This window comes from Anabrus simplex, chromosome 12, assembly GCF_040414725.1.
Source record: "Anabrus simplex isolate iqAnaSimp1 chromosome 12, ASM4041472v1, whole genome shotgun sequence".
In the NCBI taxonomy this organism is placed as follows: domain Eukaryota; kingdom Metazoa; phylum Arthropoda; class Insecta; order Orthoptera; family Tettigoniidae; genus Anabrus; species Anabrus simplex.
Window position 1 is genome coordinate 51,792,502 of NC_090276.1, and position 20,790 is coordinate 51,813,291.

General features: G+C 39.5%; 1 protein-coding gene across 3 annotated transcripts in view; it reads right to left on the reverse strand.

Moving 5' to 3' along the window:
* The window catches only part of LOC136884436 (phospholipid phosphatase 5), a 46,029-nt gene extending 32,271 nt beyond the window's left edge, over window positions 1-13,758 (reverse strand). For all 3 annotated transcript variants that reach the window (XR_010861362.2, XR_010861363.2, XM_067156601.2), the window contains exons 1-4: window positions 13,590-13,758; window positions 13,393-13,498; window positions 8,943-9,090; window positions 2,444-2,584 (exon numbers count right to left, since the gene is read on the reverse strand). Coding sequence is in view for 1 of the 3 variants with exons in the window: in XM_067156601.2 (XP_067012702.2) it covers window positions 2,444-2,584; window positions 8,943-9,090; window positions 13,393-13,498; window positions 13,590-13,666 (472 nt within the window). In the remaining 2 variants the exon portion in view is untranslated. The remainder of the gene's footprint in view (window positions 1-2,443; window positions 2,585-8,942; window positions 9,091-13,392; window positions 13,499-13,589) is intronic.
* Between the last annotated feature and the right edge of the window lie 7,032 nt (window positions 13,759-20,790).

Consider the following 20,790-nt stretch of genomic DNA (forward strand, 5'->3'; position numbering starts at 1 on the left):
AAAAGGGACCCAAAAACTGTGATCCAAATTTATTCATAATTTTATTTTTAATGACAGAATATACTATTTTCAAAAGCCAAAATTCTGATGGTATGCAACAAATAGTGCAAAAATATATGAGTGAAATACTACTTCTTTCAGTCAATATATATTTTTTTAACAAACACAGAGTTAATTAAAAAACTTGCAGAATTTACAATTACATGTTTTTTCCACTTAGAATGAATTCTTACTTTTTAGTTTATTATCCACCTAATCAATACAGTTTACTCTTGACCGTCATAGCGTTCATCCTCAGCTTATCAATCATAGAATTAGGACATCGTGATATCATAAATGAAAGGGGGTGAGGGTTAAACCTCCTGACCGAACCGTCGAATCGATGGGATGCGCAAGGCTGTGCCTGGCTTACCTAACCATCGAAGTAATGTAGCGTTCTGTTTTATCGATGGTAAAGGGAAGGTAGTATATTAAAAACTCAGCAGATGGCATTCCAGCCATTCTTTATATCTGCAGGAAGTCTCTTCACGTATTTGAGTCATGTTTAGGGGATTAACTGCATAAATTGAAGATAGCATGGGTATTCAGCGAGTAAAGATGAGCACGTCATATGTGCTTAGTGAAGCACTCAGAAGTAAATATTATGAACGTAAATGTTCTGATGCACCGTAAGAAAAAACAGAAAGTTGGAAATGGGAATCTGCTTGTCCAATGCAAGGTATTCCTACCAAAATGTAGCTGAGAAAACTCTGGAAAGTATAATTTTACCAGACTATATAAGAAGAGGCCGGCAATCTGCTGACTCCCCAATGAGACTACACGCAGCGTGCTGGGCTCACTTCCATAGGCAAATACCTCCTAATAAAATAAAACCCCTCAAGACAATGTCAAGTGTGTGCAGCCAAAAAGAAGACTAGCACAAGCAGATGGGAGTGTGATGTAGCTCTTCACATGCCTGAATGCTTCCAGATACTCCACACTAACACACATTACTAGGTGAGTTTATAGTGCATAGTTCATATTTTTCACTGTAATGTACTAGTTTCGATCATCCTCAGCCGAAATGATTATTTTTCAGTATCTCTATGAAAGTTTGACAACATTTGAGCCAGTAGTATTATCATTTCACCACAGTCTTGCGCATTTAAATAGTAATTTAAAGGTCTGGAACTGATGTTTATAACGTAAGTGGATAGGTTAAGGCTACAAATTCAAACACATAAAATAACACTGGTGTACACATTTTATTCAAATATTTAAACTAGTTGGTCACTTAAAATTATTTCAAAACTGCACTTGTGTTGAAGAAAAGATAATGTAAGAAGTCATTGTCTATTAGTAGTCCCATCATGGAATTATAGAAAAATATGTGTCGACTACACTGACAGCCATGCGGGCCGCAGCACTGCATCCCTCTATTAATGCCCTTACGGACAGATAGACTTAGACCAGGATATCCTTCATTTTATTGTAACAAAAGAAGATTGTTCCTCCAGTGGTACGGTGTTGACAGGCACATCAACAATTAATTTTATTTTCATTGGCAGTGTAATGCAGTATGTGTCAATGTACCATACTCAAAACATCATAGCCACCACACGTCTGTAAAACTGTTTGTCATAGTCTTCCGATGTTGCAGAAAACGATATGCTGAGGTTGTTTGAACATGTTAAAAAGATGATGGTGCTTGTTGTTTAAAGGAGCCTTACATCTAGGTCCTCAGCCCTTAATGGTATGAAATGCGACTTTAAATGTACACTTTAAGTCCAAAATCATCCACTGACGAGAATTTCAAACGTGATGAAGAATATGAATTTAAAATAATCAGTGGATGCGATCCGCAATGCCCCACCTTCCTAGAAACTATCTTTAACAAAAATAGTATTACTGACCAAGGAACTGCTTCCAAAGCACAATCCTGAATCGATGCTGCTTCTTGACCTAGATTTTGGCCCCCTTTAGACAACAGCTCCTCATTGCTAGTAAAGTAGAACTATGGTATTTGTCATGTTGCAGTACTAAACAAAATTAGCGTTGACTCATGGTGTTTCACACATAATGGCGCCACATATAGGCAATGCAAACGCATGGGGTTCCTCATGTAATGGGTACTAATCACAGGTACTGTAAACCCACAGAGAACCGCTCTCTGCTGCTACTAATCACAAAACTATTGGGTACCTAATATAGTGGTACTACTCGCAAGTAAAAGCAACCCATGGTGTTCCCTGCGTGACTGTATTAATCACATGTAGTTTCCTGGTTCTTATTCAACCCTTGATTGCCCCTTTTGACAGGCAGGGGATAATGTGGGTGTATTTCACATCTGTGTCCCCCACCCACAGGGGGTAGATTCAAAAACTCCCATATGCAATGGAGGGACCTTGTTAAGAACAGCACACGGCAGAGCAAGGTAACTGTACATGTACATCGTAGTACTTACACGAAGAATGTCCACTGGGGAAACTTTTACGACCTTCTACAATTGCAGACTCATCTCCAGTGCATTGCAATTCTGAATTGGTGGACATAGATACTTCTCCATCAGGAAAACATCGCCAGAAGAAGTCGGGCCGAGGACGACCTAGAATGATCAAAGCAAATTGTGAAGAGCCAATACAAATTAGAACTACCATTTTATGCACAATAAATTAAAAGAAAATGCAACACTGGGTAAAAAATTCAGAAAAATCTATGCACTTGTACATTTTCTTTGCTACATTGAAAAATATACAATCATGGATACGTTTTAGGGTTCTTTGGTTGCTCCCCTCCTAGTTGTCTGTTTTGACATGTACACACCTTACAAGTTCCTCTGAATCCACCTACATGGGAAATAGAGAGTTGCGATAAACTGAAAGAAAAATTAGTGTATTAAAAAAAAGAAGAATGATAAGAAAATAAAAGACATTCTATAGTTTATTCCACGTTAAGAAAACAATATTGCCCTTATGGACCTACAAGAAGTGAACATCCCCTCTCTGAGACACCCATAATTCCTCGTGATTAATGGATATTATACTGTACTTTGTAATGTATTATGAAAGATAGATAACAAGCATGATGCATTTTTGCCCGTGAGTTATTAAAAATAAGGGAGGAAGCGCAATTGCAGGAACAGACATCGCTTTGTTGCCTTCCTTCATTTTACTACTTCTGTGTTGCTCTGGTACAAAGCTCGCGTAGTCTCTCTATGAACCGCCGGCAGCGCACTTCTGTAGTGAAGTCATCTACAGTATTTATTTGTAGCATAGAAAAAAATTTAACAAACGCAATTAAACATTATGTGTCTATTTTCTCCTCCAATTTGCCTTACACTTCAGTGCTGCAGTCTACCTCTGATTCTGTATAAACCCCCGCCCCCTTTAGTTCATAAAATGAATTTGTAGCTCAGTTTCTTCCGATTTTTGTCTTGAACTTAAATACTGAATTTCACAAATTTAGTGCTGCCGTTTTTCCTTGATGGCGTTGAGCAGAGCCGTTCAATATGGCAACCGTGTTGTCATAAGAGCAATACTGTATTCTTAACACGGAATGAGCTATAGACCTCATAAACAGAAGTACTAATTTTATCATTATTATTTGCTTCTATTTAACTTTTACCACCTGAAGCTCCATTTATAACATAGGAACCTTATAGCAACTACATTTACCTCATTTCTGAGACCTTTGGTTGCTCCAATTGAGTGCTATTTAATCTCATGCATGGTAACTATAAGAAATGATGACTTTAGCACGTTGTTGTATGGAAAATATTTTTGGACAATTTCAATACCACAACATGAATTTGGATCACAAACTATAGGAGTGTTTATTCATTATTATACAGTCGATCTGATGAAGCACTTTTACAATGTCAACTTGTGCCTATACACTTATTTTAGTAGTTTTGTATATGTCTTGCTTAATTACTCTCTCTCATGTTAAGAAAACAGTATTGGCATATCGAACGGCGGCACATAAATGTTGAATTTCACAGATTTAAGTTCAAGACAACAAGCAGAATAAACCACGCTGCAAATTATTTGTAAGAGCTGAAGGAGACGGGGAGTTACAGGCGCTATTTTTGGTTTGTACAGAATCAGAGGTGAACTGTGGCACATAAAAAACCTCAGCACTGAAGTGTAAGGTAAATTGGCGGAGAACATAACATTTTTTATGGGCTCGGAGGGCGAAGGATGCATTTAATTAATTTCCTCAGACGGGCTGAGTGGCTTCGACTGTTGAGGCGCTGGCCTTCTGACACCAACTTGGCAGGTTCGATGCTGGCTCAGTCCGGTGGTATTTGAACGTGCTCAAATACTTCAACCTCTTGTCAGTAGATTTACTGGCATGTAAAAGATGTTCCTTCCGTCGTTTTGACATTTCTTAACTATTGACAGATACTTGTGAAGCCAAGAATAATGTCCTCTCTTTCTGTACTGGAAACCCAACAACGATACAAAGTTGTTTTTTGAACTCGGGAAGGTCTGTATCATTTTTTACAGACTGTAGGACTTGCTGCAAGGTTTGAGGTTGATTTTTAATGAAAAACTCATGCACTTTACGCCTTACACCACTGCGAATAAAATCAACGAACTTGACCGACCAGCCGTCTTTCCGTGGTCCTTTACATTCTCTTGTTTCAATCGGAAAAGGCAAAGGTCCTGTCGTGGCTGCTGATCGCACTTTATAAACAGTCCTCTCAGAAATGGCTGTTGCTTTTACCTGGATTCTTTCGAGAAAGGTAATGAAGTTCAGCACAGTTTGCTTTTGTTTCTTCCTAAGTATTTTTATAGACGTCCTCACCCATAACGCAAATAAATTGCACTTGTAGGCTGATCACTTAACACAATACAATTCGGCCTCTACACTGATATCAAGGCTGAAAATACGCACACGCAACAAATAAATACCGTGTAAACGACATCTCTACAAAATAAATCACACAAGTAGGCTAATTAATTACATAACACTCACTCAACACAAGACAAGTACGCACTGTAGACCACTCTACTGATTTACAGCCTAAAAACACACATTGTAAGTGACTTCACTACAGAAGTGAGCTGCCCGCGCTTCACAGATGCTGGTACCAAAGCGATGGCTGTTCCCGCCATTGTGCTTCCTCCCTTATTAAAATAACTCATGGGCAAAAATGCGTCATGCTTGTTGTCTATCTTTCATAATACATTACAACGTACAGTATAATATCCATTAATCACGAGGAATTATGGGTGTCTCGGAGGGGGTATGTTCATTCATTGTAGGCCCATAAGAGCAATACTGTTTGGCTCATTCCACATTAAGAATAGTACCACAATAAATAATCTTATTGATTTTATGTCCCACTAAGTACTTTTACTTTCACAAAATAAAATACACACATAGAGATTTTCTTCATAGCGTCCTGATAGATAAAAGAGGGATGTATGCAGAACCAGTTGCGCACAAACTCTTCTACACTTGCTTCATCATCGAACCGTTGACCTCCTAGGTCTTGTTTGAGTGGTCCAAACAAACGTTAGTTGCAGGGGGATAAATCTGGACTGTACGGAGGGTGTTCCAGAGATATCCAGTGAATTTCCTCCAGTTTTTCCCGCGTTAAAGCAGCAGTACGCCGCCTAGGATTGGCAGGGAGAAGACTGACGGCGACATTAATTGTCCTTTGTTCGTGAAGAAAATCCACCAGCAAAATGTCCGCAAAGTCCCAGAAAACGGTTGAGCTTTGACCTTGACCGAACCTCCTTCGTCTCCACTCCATGCCAAGTTTCATTAACAATCACAATAACAGAAGAATTCCTCTCCTTCCTCCTCGTAGTGATGCAGGAGTCTCTGACAAACTTCCTGATGATGATTATTGTTGTTTAAAGGGGCTTAACATCGAGGTCAGCGGCCCCTAATGGTACGAAATGGAATGACAACTTAAAAGTCTAACATTCTCCACTGACCAGAATTCAAAGCGTGAGAACGAAGAATGAATGGATGGACATGAATTTAAAACAATCAGTGGATGCGACCCACAATGCTTTACATTCACACAAACTGACGTAAAAGAATAGGATTACTGACCAAGGGACTGCTGCTATAGCGTAACACTGAAACGATGATGCGTGCAGTCCAAAATCCAAGTTATCGGACCCTCATAATGGTACTGATCAAAGTAGCAGAGACTTGCGGTATTCCACACATTCTTGTACTACTCAGAGGTTATGAAATTCAACATATATAACAGACCTATGGTGTTCACCACATAAGAGTATTAACCACAGGGACCTTCCACTATCCCGTGGTGTTCTTCATATAGTGGGTACTAATCACAGTCAAGGTAGCTATCATCCCATGGTCCTGCAAAAGCCGACTGCACGGTGCTCTAGTGTGCTACTAATCACAAGTAGTTTCATGGTTCCAAGACAATCATCCCTTGGTCGCCCCTTATGACAGACAGAGGATACCGTGGGTGTATTCTTCGTCGGCGTGAGGTATTTTATTTCCCTCAAGTCCGCAAGGACCCGTGTGACAAACTTCTTGTCGTAAAGTATTTTGTTCTTGGTTGAAGAGATGAAGCAAATAATTTTTCTCAAATGGAGTTCATCTCAGATGATGGTTTGCACACTTCTGTAACTTATTCCTATGGCTAAAACAATCTGCAAAATTTTTTTGCCGATCTTCACCAATAATGTAACGAATGGCAGCAACGTTATCTGCAGTGATACTTGTCCGTGGTCAATTTTCCACAGCTTCTCTTCCTGCCACAAATTTTTTAGCCCACTCATACACTCGAGTGTGCGAAAGTGTTTCTTCCCCAAACTTGGAATGTACCGCTGCTGTTAGTAATAATTCTAATTCCCGTCTATATTTGATGCGCCTTCGTAGATATTGATTCCCATACGACTTCTTACAATTACCATTCATCTCGCATGTTGTCACTATGTAGTCATATTTTTCGTGACTTGTAAAATTACAATCACTGCTGTTACATTTGCAAGTATAAGTAAAGCTTTCTTTTTTTCCCCCCCTGTAGGACTGTAAATCCATTCGGACAATGCTTCTGATGATAGATGTACTAATTGAATTCTAAGAAACAAGAAAAATATGTAAGAACTCCTCTGAAAAGATCAATTCAAAAGGTTATCATGAACTGCTATGAGGTACTGAAAAAAGAAGACAATGAGAGTAGTGTTATGGAACTCATGACAAGAGTTTCAACAACAGTGGAAAGTGTATACTTTAATCATGTTTCTCATTATGTCAGAACGAATCAGTTGAAATGGGAGAAAATTTTGTTATTAACCTAACCTTGTCTCAACTTTGGTACGGTTTGCAGACTCCTGGCCTCTGCGTACTCTTATTGACTTATGGCATATGTGTATTAATTATTACAGCATGGTTTCAGTTCAGTCCAACAAGTAAATTTCAATCTACGGCTGGGAAACATCGGAAGAATACGGTTACAGCAATGTGTATAGTTTAAAAATTTCATAATTAAATTCTTACTGACGTCCAATCAAATAAAACTGAACGATGAAGGTAATGCACATATCACAACAAACGCAGCGAGGGTGAGAGAGAGTTCATGTGCTTAATTTCACATTGGAGTAGAAAACAACTTAACAATGGAAGTGCCCTTAACCAAATAATACTTCACATTGATGTTAGTTTGTTATGGTTATGTCCAGTGAATTCAATATGTAATTCAAGTTGGCAGCAGTGATGAGGCATTAGGAAAAAAGAATAGGGCAGTGGCAAGTACTATTTTTATGGATCATGAACTAGCCCGATGCAGCTATACATGCCACCACTACTGCATTCTACATTTACACAGCAGATCTTTTGCTATCAACACATAATGGAGAAACTGTCAGTTCCAAGTACAAGCAGATATCCAAAGGCCTCTGTATACTTCATCAATTAAGAAATCGATATACACATTACGTATTGTTGGCAAAAGTGGTGCACCCTGAAAATATACAATCATAAGTTGATGCATGATATAAGAGACTCCATAACAATAACAAACAAAAATTTCATCAGTTACTCACCATGTGAACCTGGTACATGTAGTTTAGCCTACTGCCTTTCTTATATGGCGGGGCTCAGGCTATGGAGCCTGCTATTATACAACTTATATACATTATTCTGTAAAATCATTTTTTACATATATCACTCAAGTAAATTTACTTAACCTCTAGAATTTTGCACGTTAGTGAAATCTACTTTTTACATATTTGAGTACCACAATTTCTTTTTAAATAGCCTCGAATTTCAGCTGGGATTGAGTTCCAGGAACGTATGGTAGCAGGTATGAATGAGTTGTTGTACGAGTTACTGTGGTGGACGACCTTGAGGGAGCTCTATCGGAAGGGGAGAGGTATTTGTAGTCTGTTTTGCTTGTTTGCAAAATACTGTGGAGAAGGGGAACAGCGTGGTATTTATGTCGTTCAGTCAATCTTAGCCATGACAGCTGAGAGAGGAAAGGGCTGATATGAGTTTGGATTGGGATATTCAATGTGACTCGAGCACAAGCATTGTAGGCAACATGAAAGTGTTTTGCTCATATTATTATAAACTACATCTCCATAGTCTAATAATGGAAATATTAGACTCAGTTTCTTGGAAGGAAGTCCCTCATCCTTTCTGCAGAATGTAATGAGTAGAATACTCTTTGACAAATTTTTGTGACATGTTCCGACCAACTTAGATATTTATCGAATACTACTCCAAGGTTCTTTTAGCAATCATGTAATGTTACTGGTATTCCACTGAGCATGGATGTGTTTTGTATTTTAGTATGAGATTTATATGTGCCAATTATGATGGCTTAATTCTCCGGCCATGTCTGCTAGGTCTTTGTGTGAATATCATCGGCATACAGGTGATATTTACAATTGGTCAGCGTCTCAGATAAGTCGTTCATGTACAATGAGAGCAGAAGTGTAGGCCTATACATTAACTCTACTCACCAACTATTGACTTAATCGTATTGGTCAAAGCTCCAACGAGGGACAGTCCTAAAGTTAGGCTCAAAACAGCTTGACTGACATCAACTCGGTCTCTCTGCAGGAGGAACACCAGTAGGATGACCACTGTAGGAGTAACAAACACCAACGGCTGAAAATGAAATTTAATCCTGTGAATAACTTGTATACATTATTTCTAATAGAACAAGTGGGAATACTGACACCTCCAAGGAAAATAACCCCAGGGCCTCTTGGAGCCTGTTTTTGAATGTTTGGTCACAAACTTGTACTCCAGAATACTGTTGTAGGTCCACCTGTAGTGCTTGTGCTGGAACTTGGCAGTTTCAGAGAGCTTATAGATGCACACAACAATCCTGCCCTGGGGTTATTTTCCTTTGGTGGACCATACCAGGGTGTTTGGGAACACTTCCAGTCTCGTAGATATTTTTTTACAGGTACTAAATCTTATTCTGAGCAACACTTAGCATAGATTGGTGTGTGTGAACACCTTGAATTGAGGCACTCATACCTTTCAACAGACTCTGATGCTTCCCAAACATTCGAATGACAGTGAAGCCCTCCGTTATATAAACAGGACATGTTAATGCCATAACACTCTAATTCTCATGCCACTTTGCATTCGTACAATGTCGTCAGGAACATGTAAAAACATGACCAAATTTCTACTTTGAGCAGTGAGGTGCATTCCAGCAATTGGTAACATATGTCATCCTTTTAACTCCTTGTAAAGGCATGCAGATATACTGCCTTCTTGGAATATGTAGATAACACAAAGACTCTTAACTAGCCACGAAATCCCTTGTTATAATGTGCTCATCCCTTTTGTCCGTGTTTGAATTTGGCGACCCCCCATTTTCAGCCACTGGCATAGCCAAGGGCGGGGGGAGAGGCACCTCTCACATCAGCCCCAGAAAACAACAATATCCTAGGAATCCTGGGGTTGTACCGTGATTGAGAGATGTACGTTAGTTCCGTGGTAGGTACACACTGTACACACACATAATATAGGATCTGAAAATATCAGAGATAAGCATGGATGAAGACCATTCCTACTTTCTTTAAAGAGAACAAAAGTTACACTCAGAGGGCAGTAAAAGAACAACTAGCCAAGATTATATCAATTTTCAAAATCGTACACACATCATCATGTCATATAGTATTCTTTTCAGAAAAACGGATGGAAACTTTTCGAAGAATGACATTTTACCATAATATTTCGCCACGTTATAAATATAACACCAACAGGGTGTTTTATAAAAGCCTGACAATTGGGACAAAAACATCAACGTGAAAGAAGGAGGATAGTAAAGACTGAATCTAACTACATAAACTTACGAAGGTTCATCCACCCGTTACTGTCAATGCATTTCATATGTCGACGAAGGTCACAGTTATGGAAGGGCTAATTTAGAGTTCCAAAGAATAGCATGCAGATTTTTAGCTCACCTAGAGTTCCAGTTGGATGGAAAATATCACGTTATCGTACTGGCAAGCCGCATGAGGCCAACAGTCTCTCCACAAAGATCAATGCCAGGCTGTGTATTGTATATATATTATATAAGGTTTGGTGACATAAAGGGACAGTCAGTATGCAGTAAAATACAGGAGCACACCTTTACATCAAGACGGCCGAGGCTTTTAAAATGGGAAGTCACGTTCGGATTCTACTTAAAACATTAGATCCCGTCCCTAAACCCCATCATTTATATTGGTGTATTTTGAGTATGTGACCATTCTTCGGGCTTATCTTGTACGTTAAATGGTGAGTGGATGCAGTGGTGTACACGTCCAGGCCAGCAAGAACTTATCCTTCGAAGGGGTTGTGAAAACATTTTTTTATTTAGAATTTAGTTTACGTCGATGATAGGAAAGGAAGCGGCCGTGGCGACACTCGAAAGATAAAAAGATATTTGTACAAAATATTGTGGGAATATCAACTACATAAAAGTAGAGATATCATGAACAGTTTTGTCATAAAGAATTAATAGATTTTCCAAAATGCATTTTTCCTTTCGAAATGTTTTAATTAAATATCATCAAGAAAATGGAATGCAACAGTAATGTAAATTTGTAATTAGGCAGATCATACTTCTTTTAAAAGCACTACGTATAGATTTTTCTGTACATTATATAAGGACATCTATCGTACTAAATTAAGTCTGTGTAATTTTTACGATTTAAAATTTTGGACTTAACAATCTCCACTACAAAAATTCCATACGTAGGTATCTTAATATAGTTGTGATACATATACCATACAAATTTTTTACATTTGGCAGAATATTATGGGGAAAAAATGGGATTTAAATGTCAAACATAGCATTATTACAGTGATAAATTCAACGAATTTAACGGCATAATTTTGTGACAAGAAAAAAGAAACTCAGTCATTAAAAAATATCACCACGGAATATCATCTGTAGGGCTGCCGACAGTGGTGTTCGAACCCACTATCTCCCAGATGCAAGCTCACGGCAGAAATGAAAAGAAACCAAATCTTCAGTAGATATTGATGGTTGCCATGTAATCATATCTTCCGTACTCTTAAGATAAACCGGCTGCATTATTGGAACTGTTTGCAAAATTGATAATATCGTTCTTCGTTTGTGAGGAAGTAGAATCTTCATTTCATTTGTCTTCTTAAAAAAAAGGAACCACATCCTGTGAAGGTGACTACCTACCTCAAGGCCAAATCTTCCCCATCCCATGCCTTTCTTAACTCTGACAGTGCCGGGAATCAAATTCAGGAAGTCTTCAGTGAAATTCAAAAATAAGGAGACCTACAAATAAACAGTCGGGCCCGTGGTAACCGGAGACCCTGGGTTCGATTCGTGGCCAGGCCAGGGATTTTTACCTGGATCCAAGGTACACTCAACCCACATCTATCTGACGGTGAGATGGGGGCCCTGGTCTAGAAAGTCAAGAACAACAGCAGAGAGGATTCGTCATGCTGACCACACAACACCTCATAATCTGCAGGCCTTCGGGCTGAACAGTGGTCGCCTGGCAGGCGATGGCTCTTTGGGGGCTTTTACTTTTCCAAACCAAACAGAGAAGGAAGTGACATCCCTGCAAGGCTCTTTAGCTTCCAGCTAGTTCTTCCGTCCAGTCGGAAAACGTAAGCCTCAATAAATGCTTGTCATGTAACCTTTGTAAAAATACTAATTACATTTACTTATAACATTAATCACAAATGCCTCCTTTTCATGTGGCTCAGTTGGTTGAGTCGCTGTCCTTCTGAGTCCAAGTTTGCAAGTTCAAATCTCGGCGGTCCTTAAATTGTTACTGAAATTGCAACAGCTCCATATCGTTGATTTTCGGTAAGGTAATAAAACTGTAACTTTATACTACTACAGTCTGTATCCCAAGAGCCTCAGTGACTGAGACGGCAGCCTGTCAGCACGGTCACTCCATGTGAGATTTGTGCTGGACAGGTTTTTCTCCGGGTACTCCGTTTTTCCCAGTCAACTTTCATTCCATAGCATTCATCAGTCACCTTGGGAGCGACAACCCCATTGTAACAACAGCCTATATAGGCCCTATACGTTTCATTCATTACATCCTTGACCTGGTCAAAGACTGGAAAACAGGTCGTAGGTTTTCGTTTTTAGTCTGTATCCCAGGCTTGCGAAGGAAACTCATAGGACAAGATGAACCATACCTAGCATAAATTGTCAGTCCTTATTATTATAATACAACTCCAACTCATTGGCTGAATGGTCTTTAGTTCAGAGGGTCCTGGGAACCTTCATTGGTTAATACCAACAGCCCAGGGTCTGGGTGTTTGTGCTTTCCCGAACATTCCTGCTACTCACACACCACAACACGCAGCAGATGCCGCCCACCCTCACCGGAGGGTATGCCTTACAAGGGTTGCACTTGGCTATACATAGCCACATGAAATTATTATAAACCAGAATCCTGTATATTTACTAAAACTATTTATTCTTGCATTCATTTCACTTGGAATACATAAAATTCTGCAGTTTTCTTGGGATGGGAATAACAGAGGCTAGCAGGAGAGGGGGCTGTCGTGCAAGGAGTCCAGACACCCCAGCAGTTGTAACTCATGTACTTTTACTAAGCCTTTTATATAAAATGTATATTATTATTAATATCCTCTGGAATCCACCATTCTTACTTGGATCCAAGAACACTCATTTCCTTTCTAGATATTCTATACCACTTAAACTCTGGATGAAGAACAATCTTAATGCCCCCCACCCCCCAAACTGAGTCCCTGGCTACGCTACTGTAGCGTATATGTATAAGCAGTCATTTTATTTCAGAAGATAGGTGGAATTATCGATGAGGAAATGTGCATACAATTTGTCAGTAGTTTTTTTGTTTCTACAGGTACATACATTGGAAATGCGTGTGATAAGAATAATATGAGCAGAAAACCGCCTATGGTATCCAAAAATACACTTACCCATAACACAGTTGTGGGAACATAGCTGTCACTCCGAGGATTCTTATACAGCCATAGCTCTTCAGGTTGAATCTTTCTGATAAATGGTGCAGTACCTTCTAATTCACTAAAGAAAAACGATGAATTGCGATAAGAAATCTCAATGGAAACAATTAATAGAAACAAATAACAAACATCTCATCATATGGTGAACTTACAGGAAAATGCATGCCAGCAAAGCTCTAATAAGTATTTCTACTATTATATTAACTTTTCCATGTTTTGGAGCAGGCATTTTCTTTGATTCGGCCAGGACTAACTAAAACATGTCCAAACAAGGACGCAAATAATAAACAATTTAGTATGTGCCAAGTGACACATGTCATCAGTGCAATGCACAGAACTGCAAAGTCGACATATTATATACATATCGAGACGCGTTCCATACTGTCGACCTCACTACAAATCACCGCCGTCTCGATTTTCCAAGTAATGCAAATTTTTAAAAAAATCCGATAATCGATATTTGTTGCACTGATTCAAACGATATCGATATATCGTTAATGATAACCCAAGTAGTGATGGGTCGAACCAAACACAGTACGCGACACAGCTATTGGAGTTCTCTCTAGCGACTAGACCTGAAAACCACTGATACTACTGTCTAAGAGCACGTGTATTTTTATGTTTAGTTTTTGGTGTTATTTATGCGTTTTCAGCGAGTTGACATAATTAAATAGGACCGTGTGTCATTCCTTGATATCTCCTCTCAGCATGAGGGGAAAGGTATGTCTAATTTCAGTCCTTGAACAATAACTTTTTCAATAATTCTACATTCATTCATTTATCCAGAATTGCTTTAGCAACTTCGAAGTTACTGAGATATTAACACTTTCTTTCTAGACGTAATTAATTTTCCATTTCCGTTGATATTTGAATTTAGCGCGATTTTTTCAGGTGACGTCACTAGGAGCGCCACTATCGAATAGTCTCCCATTTTAGCAAGGCTAAGGCCCCATTCACAATGCAAACGTAACCCGTGATGTGAGTATAATGGTGTGTCATTGCGCATCCAGTCTACCGTAGTGACGTCACGCTGGGAGCAAAGCAGGGAAGGCGGTAACATTTCTCGCGCTGTGGAGAGAGCGCATCGTTCAAAATGTATTTATTTACAATCGAGAGACCTCAGATCTGTTACTACTGTCAATTTATGTAATGAATGACTTATACATAAGCATTATAGCTCTAGCAGTTTGTAATTTTTGACATTTTCTTGGACGTTTTTCTACGTGAATGTTCTTCCTGTTTAATTGTTTAAGCGAATATAAGATCTTGTGCGCGCTAAGGTTAAAATCACTTCTCGAGGAATTTTCACTGCTGGCGGTAATTGCTTCATGGTTCTCTCTGTCAGTTTGTCAAACATGCAGGGTTCCCCACAAAGATAATTACCGTGAAGGTCATTAAATTTTTTCTCCAGTATATTTGTAACTTCCAGTAAATCGTCACTGGGACTCAATAAATTTCCTCTTGACATACATTGGAGCCAGTCTGGTTGTTTGTTTGTTGCTTCTGGCTGCTGAACAATTGTGCCTAAGTAGGAATACTTGTGAGCGATATAGCCAGCAATGTATTTCAAGCCTCCTGGGTAATTGTTTCTTTTGATAACATATCTTCAAAAGCCTCAAGCACATTTGCGTGTTCTGGAGTCATATTAAAATATGCCATGTCCACCTCGTTTACACTCTGATATTCAGACTGAACGAAAATATTAGCATTAATTTCCTCTTCTTCGTAACTCTGACCGTTTTCATCATCCAAGCTTTTGCTTAGCTGAGCCAGCATGGTTTGTGTAAAGCAATAATCGTCGTCTTTTCCATCGCCATTACGTAAATTGTCACAATCACGTAGTGGTTTGATTAAACACGATTCGTTGTTCACGGTGTTCTTATTCTGAGTAAACACAGCAGCAGAAAGTTTACCCAGAATGTACCACCTTAATCTATGTTTGAAGTCCAAGGGACTTGGATGATAATAAGGACCTCCCATTCCTCTTCTATATGAAAAGAAATTTTCAACGACGTCCTGATTCAAGCGATATATTAAGACATATTCCAGGCTGTATTTAGAGACCAGGTACCGATACATTTCTATCAGGGACGCATTGTTAAGTAGGATTTCTTTCTGGAAAGGCAACAAAGACTTATGCTTTCCAACAGTCATTGCTAACACTTGTTCCGTCACCTTGCTTAAAAGAGCAGTCTGGTATGTCAAATCTGTGCCAAAAGCATTAACACCCGAATGGGCTCCAAATTTTGCCCACGAACTGAAAAGATCGAACCAGTCATTGAACAGCTGTACCAGGAGAGCTACTTGTTTCCAGTTAATATCTGGCATCAAGCCGTGGCTGCCACAATATTCGATCGCTTTTGAGACTGTCCTAGACAATAACTGAGCAGCAGGTCGTACCTTTTGTCTCTGAGATCCAGACACGTCTAAATGGTACCTAGTAATCTTGTGAGCAAGTGTTATTTCACTACTTGATGCGCACAGCAATTTTTCAAAAGGTGATCTGTCTATTACTGCACCATTCACATTGAAACCTTGATCAAGTAGATGATTTCGCACAAGCTTAAGTAAATGCGGCGCATCTGCATAAAAAAATATTTTCAGCGACTCTTCACTAGGATGCTGTATAAAACACTGCTTATTGTATCCAATGTTCAGTCCTGAATAAAGTTTCATATTCCCACCACCCATGTCACAAGTTATGGCAACAACAGTGAAACCGATATTGTACAATTCTACCAGTATTTCGCGCAGAATTTCTTGTGTCATCACCTGATCAAATTTGTAATAGATGGGTTGTTTCCATACTTTAACTAAGCCTCTTGCTATGACAGTTTGACAAGTCTTGTGTGGTCCTACCCTTTGCTGCAGTTTCTTATCGATGCAAATTTCATTCGATATATACATTTCATCAAATACCAGAACAGTTAAACGCTCCTGACTACTTAATTCCTGGGCCTTGGTTTTAATGAAAACCAACACATCGCGTAGTATACCCTGTCCTACATTGAAACATGCCGCCCATGTGCGCAATGTTGAAGGAGCCGGAAATGGGTAGTGATGTGCTCTTAGGTAACGATATGCCTTTGGACTAACACTTCGCAATGATATCGCTGCTGCTATATCGTCAAAGTCCAACGAACTCTTTTACTTTCACGGTTCATTAACACTTTTATTTGCCCTGGAGAAAATTTTTTGCTATGGGCTTTACGTCGCACCGACACAGATAGGTCTTATGGCGACGATGGGATAGGAAAGGCCTAGGAGTTGGAAGGAAGCGGCCGTGGTCTTAATTAAGGTACAGCCCCAGCATTTGCCTGGTGTGAAAATGGGAAACCACGGAAAACCATTTTCAGGGCTGCCGACAGTGGGTTTCGAACCTACTATCTCCCGGATGCAAGCTCACAGCCAACTCGCCCGGTCCCTGGAGAAAAGATATGTCCGAATATTGAAGCTATTCTCTCAGAAATGTCATTTGCCTTTTTTAGTTGTTGTAGTAATTCTCCTTCATTCTTCAATAGCTGTTCACATTTTTTTTTCCGTAAGTCACTATTTTCTCTTTCCAACAGTAGGATCTTCCTTCTCTAACCTTCCAGTTCGTTAATTCCATTGTCTCCGTTGTAGTCCTCCTTTGCTTCAGTTCCATCTTCCCTAAAATCAATATATACACGTTTTTTTTTTTACTGAAAGAATAAATAAGTGGGAATGTTACATTTAAACATATATCTATTGTACCGTATTTCCTCACTCTCCTGTTCATATCAGCAGTCGACGATCTTAGAAGCTCAGCTACATCCTTATGTCGATTTCTCTGTTTTGCCCTCTCAACCTTCCTGTCATTATTGGGAGTTAATATGTTTCGTGCTAGTGGTAAATTCTCAGTGGGAACTGCATCCGGTTTTAAATTACGGCTGTTTTTATTCCGATAATTTAGTAGTTGTTGTCTTAGAGGGATTTCAAAGCACGTCGTAGCAAAATGAAGCGAGCAAACTCGACCTAAAGCAATAAGATACTTTTGTATTAATTTAATGCAGCATAAATAGAATAACGACAATAATAATTTATCATATTTTATAAGTACGTAGCATGTTTCAAACTAAATTTGTCATTGCGACGACATGCGTTTTCCCACACTCTGGCAAGGTCTTCATTTTTCGGGAATGAAAAATACTTTATGCCTGATCCTTTGGTTTTTCTGGAGTAGTATAAACAACCTGCTACTGCACAGCCCGGCATTCTCAAAAGTGTGATCCGTGCACATTAACGAGAATACTAACAGAGCTTCAAATTATATGTGACACGTATTTCAATAGATAACGCAGGTTTATCACACAAAACATACAGTACAATAGCGGCAAGCCATGTGGTCGTGGAGCCGGTTTCTCGCAATGCTCCTCGCGTGACGTCACCTGCGCAGCAGCAACGCGTTTTCGTCTCTGTTACTGACACACCATTATATTCACATCACGACGTAACCGTAAAATTTGTGGTATTCACAGTGGAGGAACGTAACGAGTACACAGCAGCCAATCAAAACACTGCCATGTTATTTAGTACGGAAGTCAGGTTTTGGGCTATCTCGCAGTTTTATATTTCAATACCTCGATGGAATCAAACAACGTGGTAGCGGAATTCCTATTACTTCAAACATCAATTGCTTTGCTCCTGGGAGCTGTGTAGGCGTACGGTACCTGAAAAGGCGATCTAAACAACGGTGCAGAAAATGGGTTCATCCCTTGAATCAAAGAAGGTTATCTCAGGGCGATTTCGGTAATCTACTGTAAGAAATGACCCTCATCAGTTCGTTTTGGACATGCGGATGAAACCTGAACTGTATGCCTTTCTTACGATATGCTTCCCCTTTTGTAATGAAAAGAAATGTAAAAGGTCTCCTTTACCGACATCTATGACCCTATCTATCACACCCCGATGAGATATTTGGATCTATTTGTTTGGATGATATCGTTTTCGTAAACTAGTAGTCCGTCATAATGTTAAGAAATATACAGGGACACTGTTTTATTTATGACAGGGATTGTCTCTCGTCCGTTTGCCAGCGCTGCGAGCTTGTCTCCCGCCATTTACTGTCAGATTTCATTAATACAGAATATTAATTTCCACCTATTATTTTTCGGTAAAGCGTATTTGCAATTTTTTTTCCTTCTATCATACATAGCCTATACACAAAGATTATTTTGAAAGAGAATTGCAAGTGTTTCGTCGAAAGAAGTCATTATATCGTGCACAACACACAATGTTTACCTCTGCTCTGATTGGCTGGTTCTTAAAGTTAACCTAAAATTAACTGCGAGTCCGTAAAATTAAGTTTACGTCGGCGCATTGTAAATGGATCCATTAGATAAGATGGCCGCTAACTTCTAAGTTAACGTTACGTTAGCATTGTGAATGGGGCTTAAATCCGTAAGTGTCACGTATTGTCTCTACTGTATTTGGTCGAACTAGCTCATTCGCTCCCGCTCCCAGCTGAGAGACAAGAGTTTCATGTTTCGCCACATAGCGCTGTAAGAAAATAATCGGACAACAGCGGGAAAGTTCGGTGAGTGAGCTTTAGTTTCAAGCTATGGCACGTAAAGTTGCGAGCGCGCCGGTGAAGCGGGAGCAGCTGAGAGACATGCTTGTACAACGTAAACACAAACAGCTGATACTGATACGGAGTGCGACTCGGTCGTCGTTACTATATATATATAATACTAGGCCTATAAAATAACTTATATGCCGAATGAAACTACAGTGAAGTCACCAAGTAAGGACTTTTGTCAACAGAACAAGAAGAAATTATAATAAAAATATAATACTCACCATTGACCACTAGCGTATGGAAGAACGGCGACTTGTCATTTTGTACTTGTCGAAGCACATTACAAACGCGCACACACTATAGACAATAAAACACTTGTCATTGTCCGAAAATTAAGTTCGGATAACTGTCAAATATGCATTTCTAAACTTACTAGATGCCCTAATGCGACTGTACTACAAAATATTAGTTCAGTGTGGTACCAAAAGACAGTTTCTTAACCTATAAAATACGTTTTTTTTGCTAGGGGCTTTACGTCGCACCGACACAGATAGGTAAGGCCTAGGAGTTGGCAGGAAGCGGCCGTGGCCTTAATTAAGGTACAGCCCCAGCATTTGCCTGGTGTGAAAATGGGAAACCACGGAAAACCATTTTCAAGGCTGCCGATAGTGGGATTCGAACCTACTATCTCCCGGACTCTTCATTCTTGCTATCATATATCATGTCATTCATTTCTTTCAACAAGCAACTTTTACAAGAATTACCCGATGTTCTACACAGTTACAAGTCTATCGACTACACGGCTGTGCTTCGAAAGACCTGGAGTACGCTCGAATATCATAGAGCGGACGATTGTGGCACCAATTATCCTTCTTAAGAATACGAATCCTGCCCTCTGCAATGAACACGACTCTGAAACTGATGACTAATATTATTGAAGGCATTCTCATGATTGGGCATGCCGCGAGCGAATAATATTCATTCTTCGGATATACGGTCTAAGTTTAGATCTCTGCAGTGTTCAAAATAAAATTTCTCTATGTAATAAGCATAATCTTCTTCTTCTTACTATATATAAAAAATCGATGTATGCGTGTGTGTAAATGACACGTCTCCTAAACCACTGGAGCAATTTCATTCAAACTTGGTACACTTATGACTTTGTCGTGACAGACAGGATTGAGCTTATAGGTGAGCTCTTAGGAAAAGTCAGATTGGTTGGAAAGTTTCAACTAAGGTGCAGATCAGGAGGAAGTCGACCCCCACGAAGTTAATATATTCTGATACTGAGAGTTGACTACAATATGTACAATTAAAATAAAGACTTAATGTTGGCAAGTCTTGAGCGAGAAGTCTGTCTAGTAGCCGTCCGTTGAAGTATATAATATTATAATTACTGATTGCGTAATCGTCCTACCGACCGGCAGGGATTCTACTGACAACTGGTCCGCGAAGTGAATGGTAGAAGCCCTGAATAATTACTTCCTTGCCCTTACATAGCCTCCGGGGCCGCCACACCCCATGTTCTCGAAGCTTGTGGTAACCGGCGTACGTGACCGCCTAACTTTCCGTAATTCTGGCCAATCAGAGGCCTGTATCCAAGAGACCTTCTAGTACTTTCTTACTGCGTCTATGCGGTTGAACCATGCCCTGGTCAACATGACTCACGTCCTATGACAAACTTCTCTGTTACTCAAGATTTCCACTCTTAACTGACTATCCAATTCCATGAATATAATTATTTTACATCTTTACGCCTATACCTGACTCCTACCCTCTATTACAGGCTGATCCCAATACGTCAGGTACAGCTA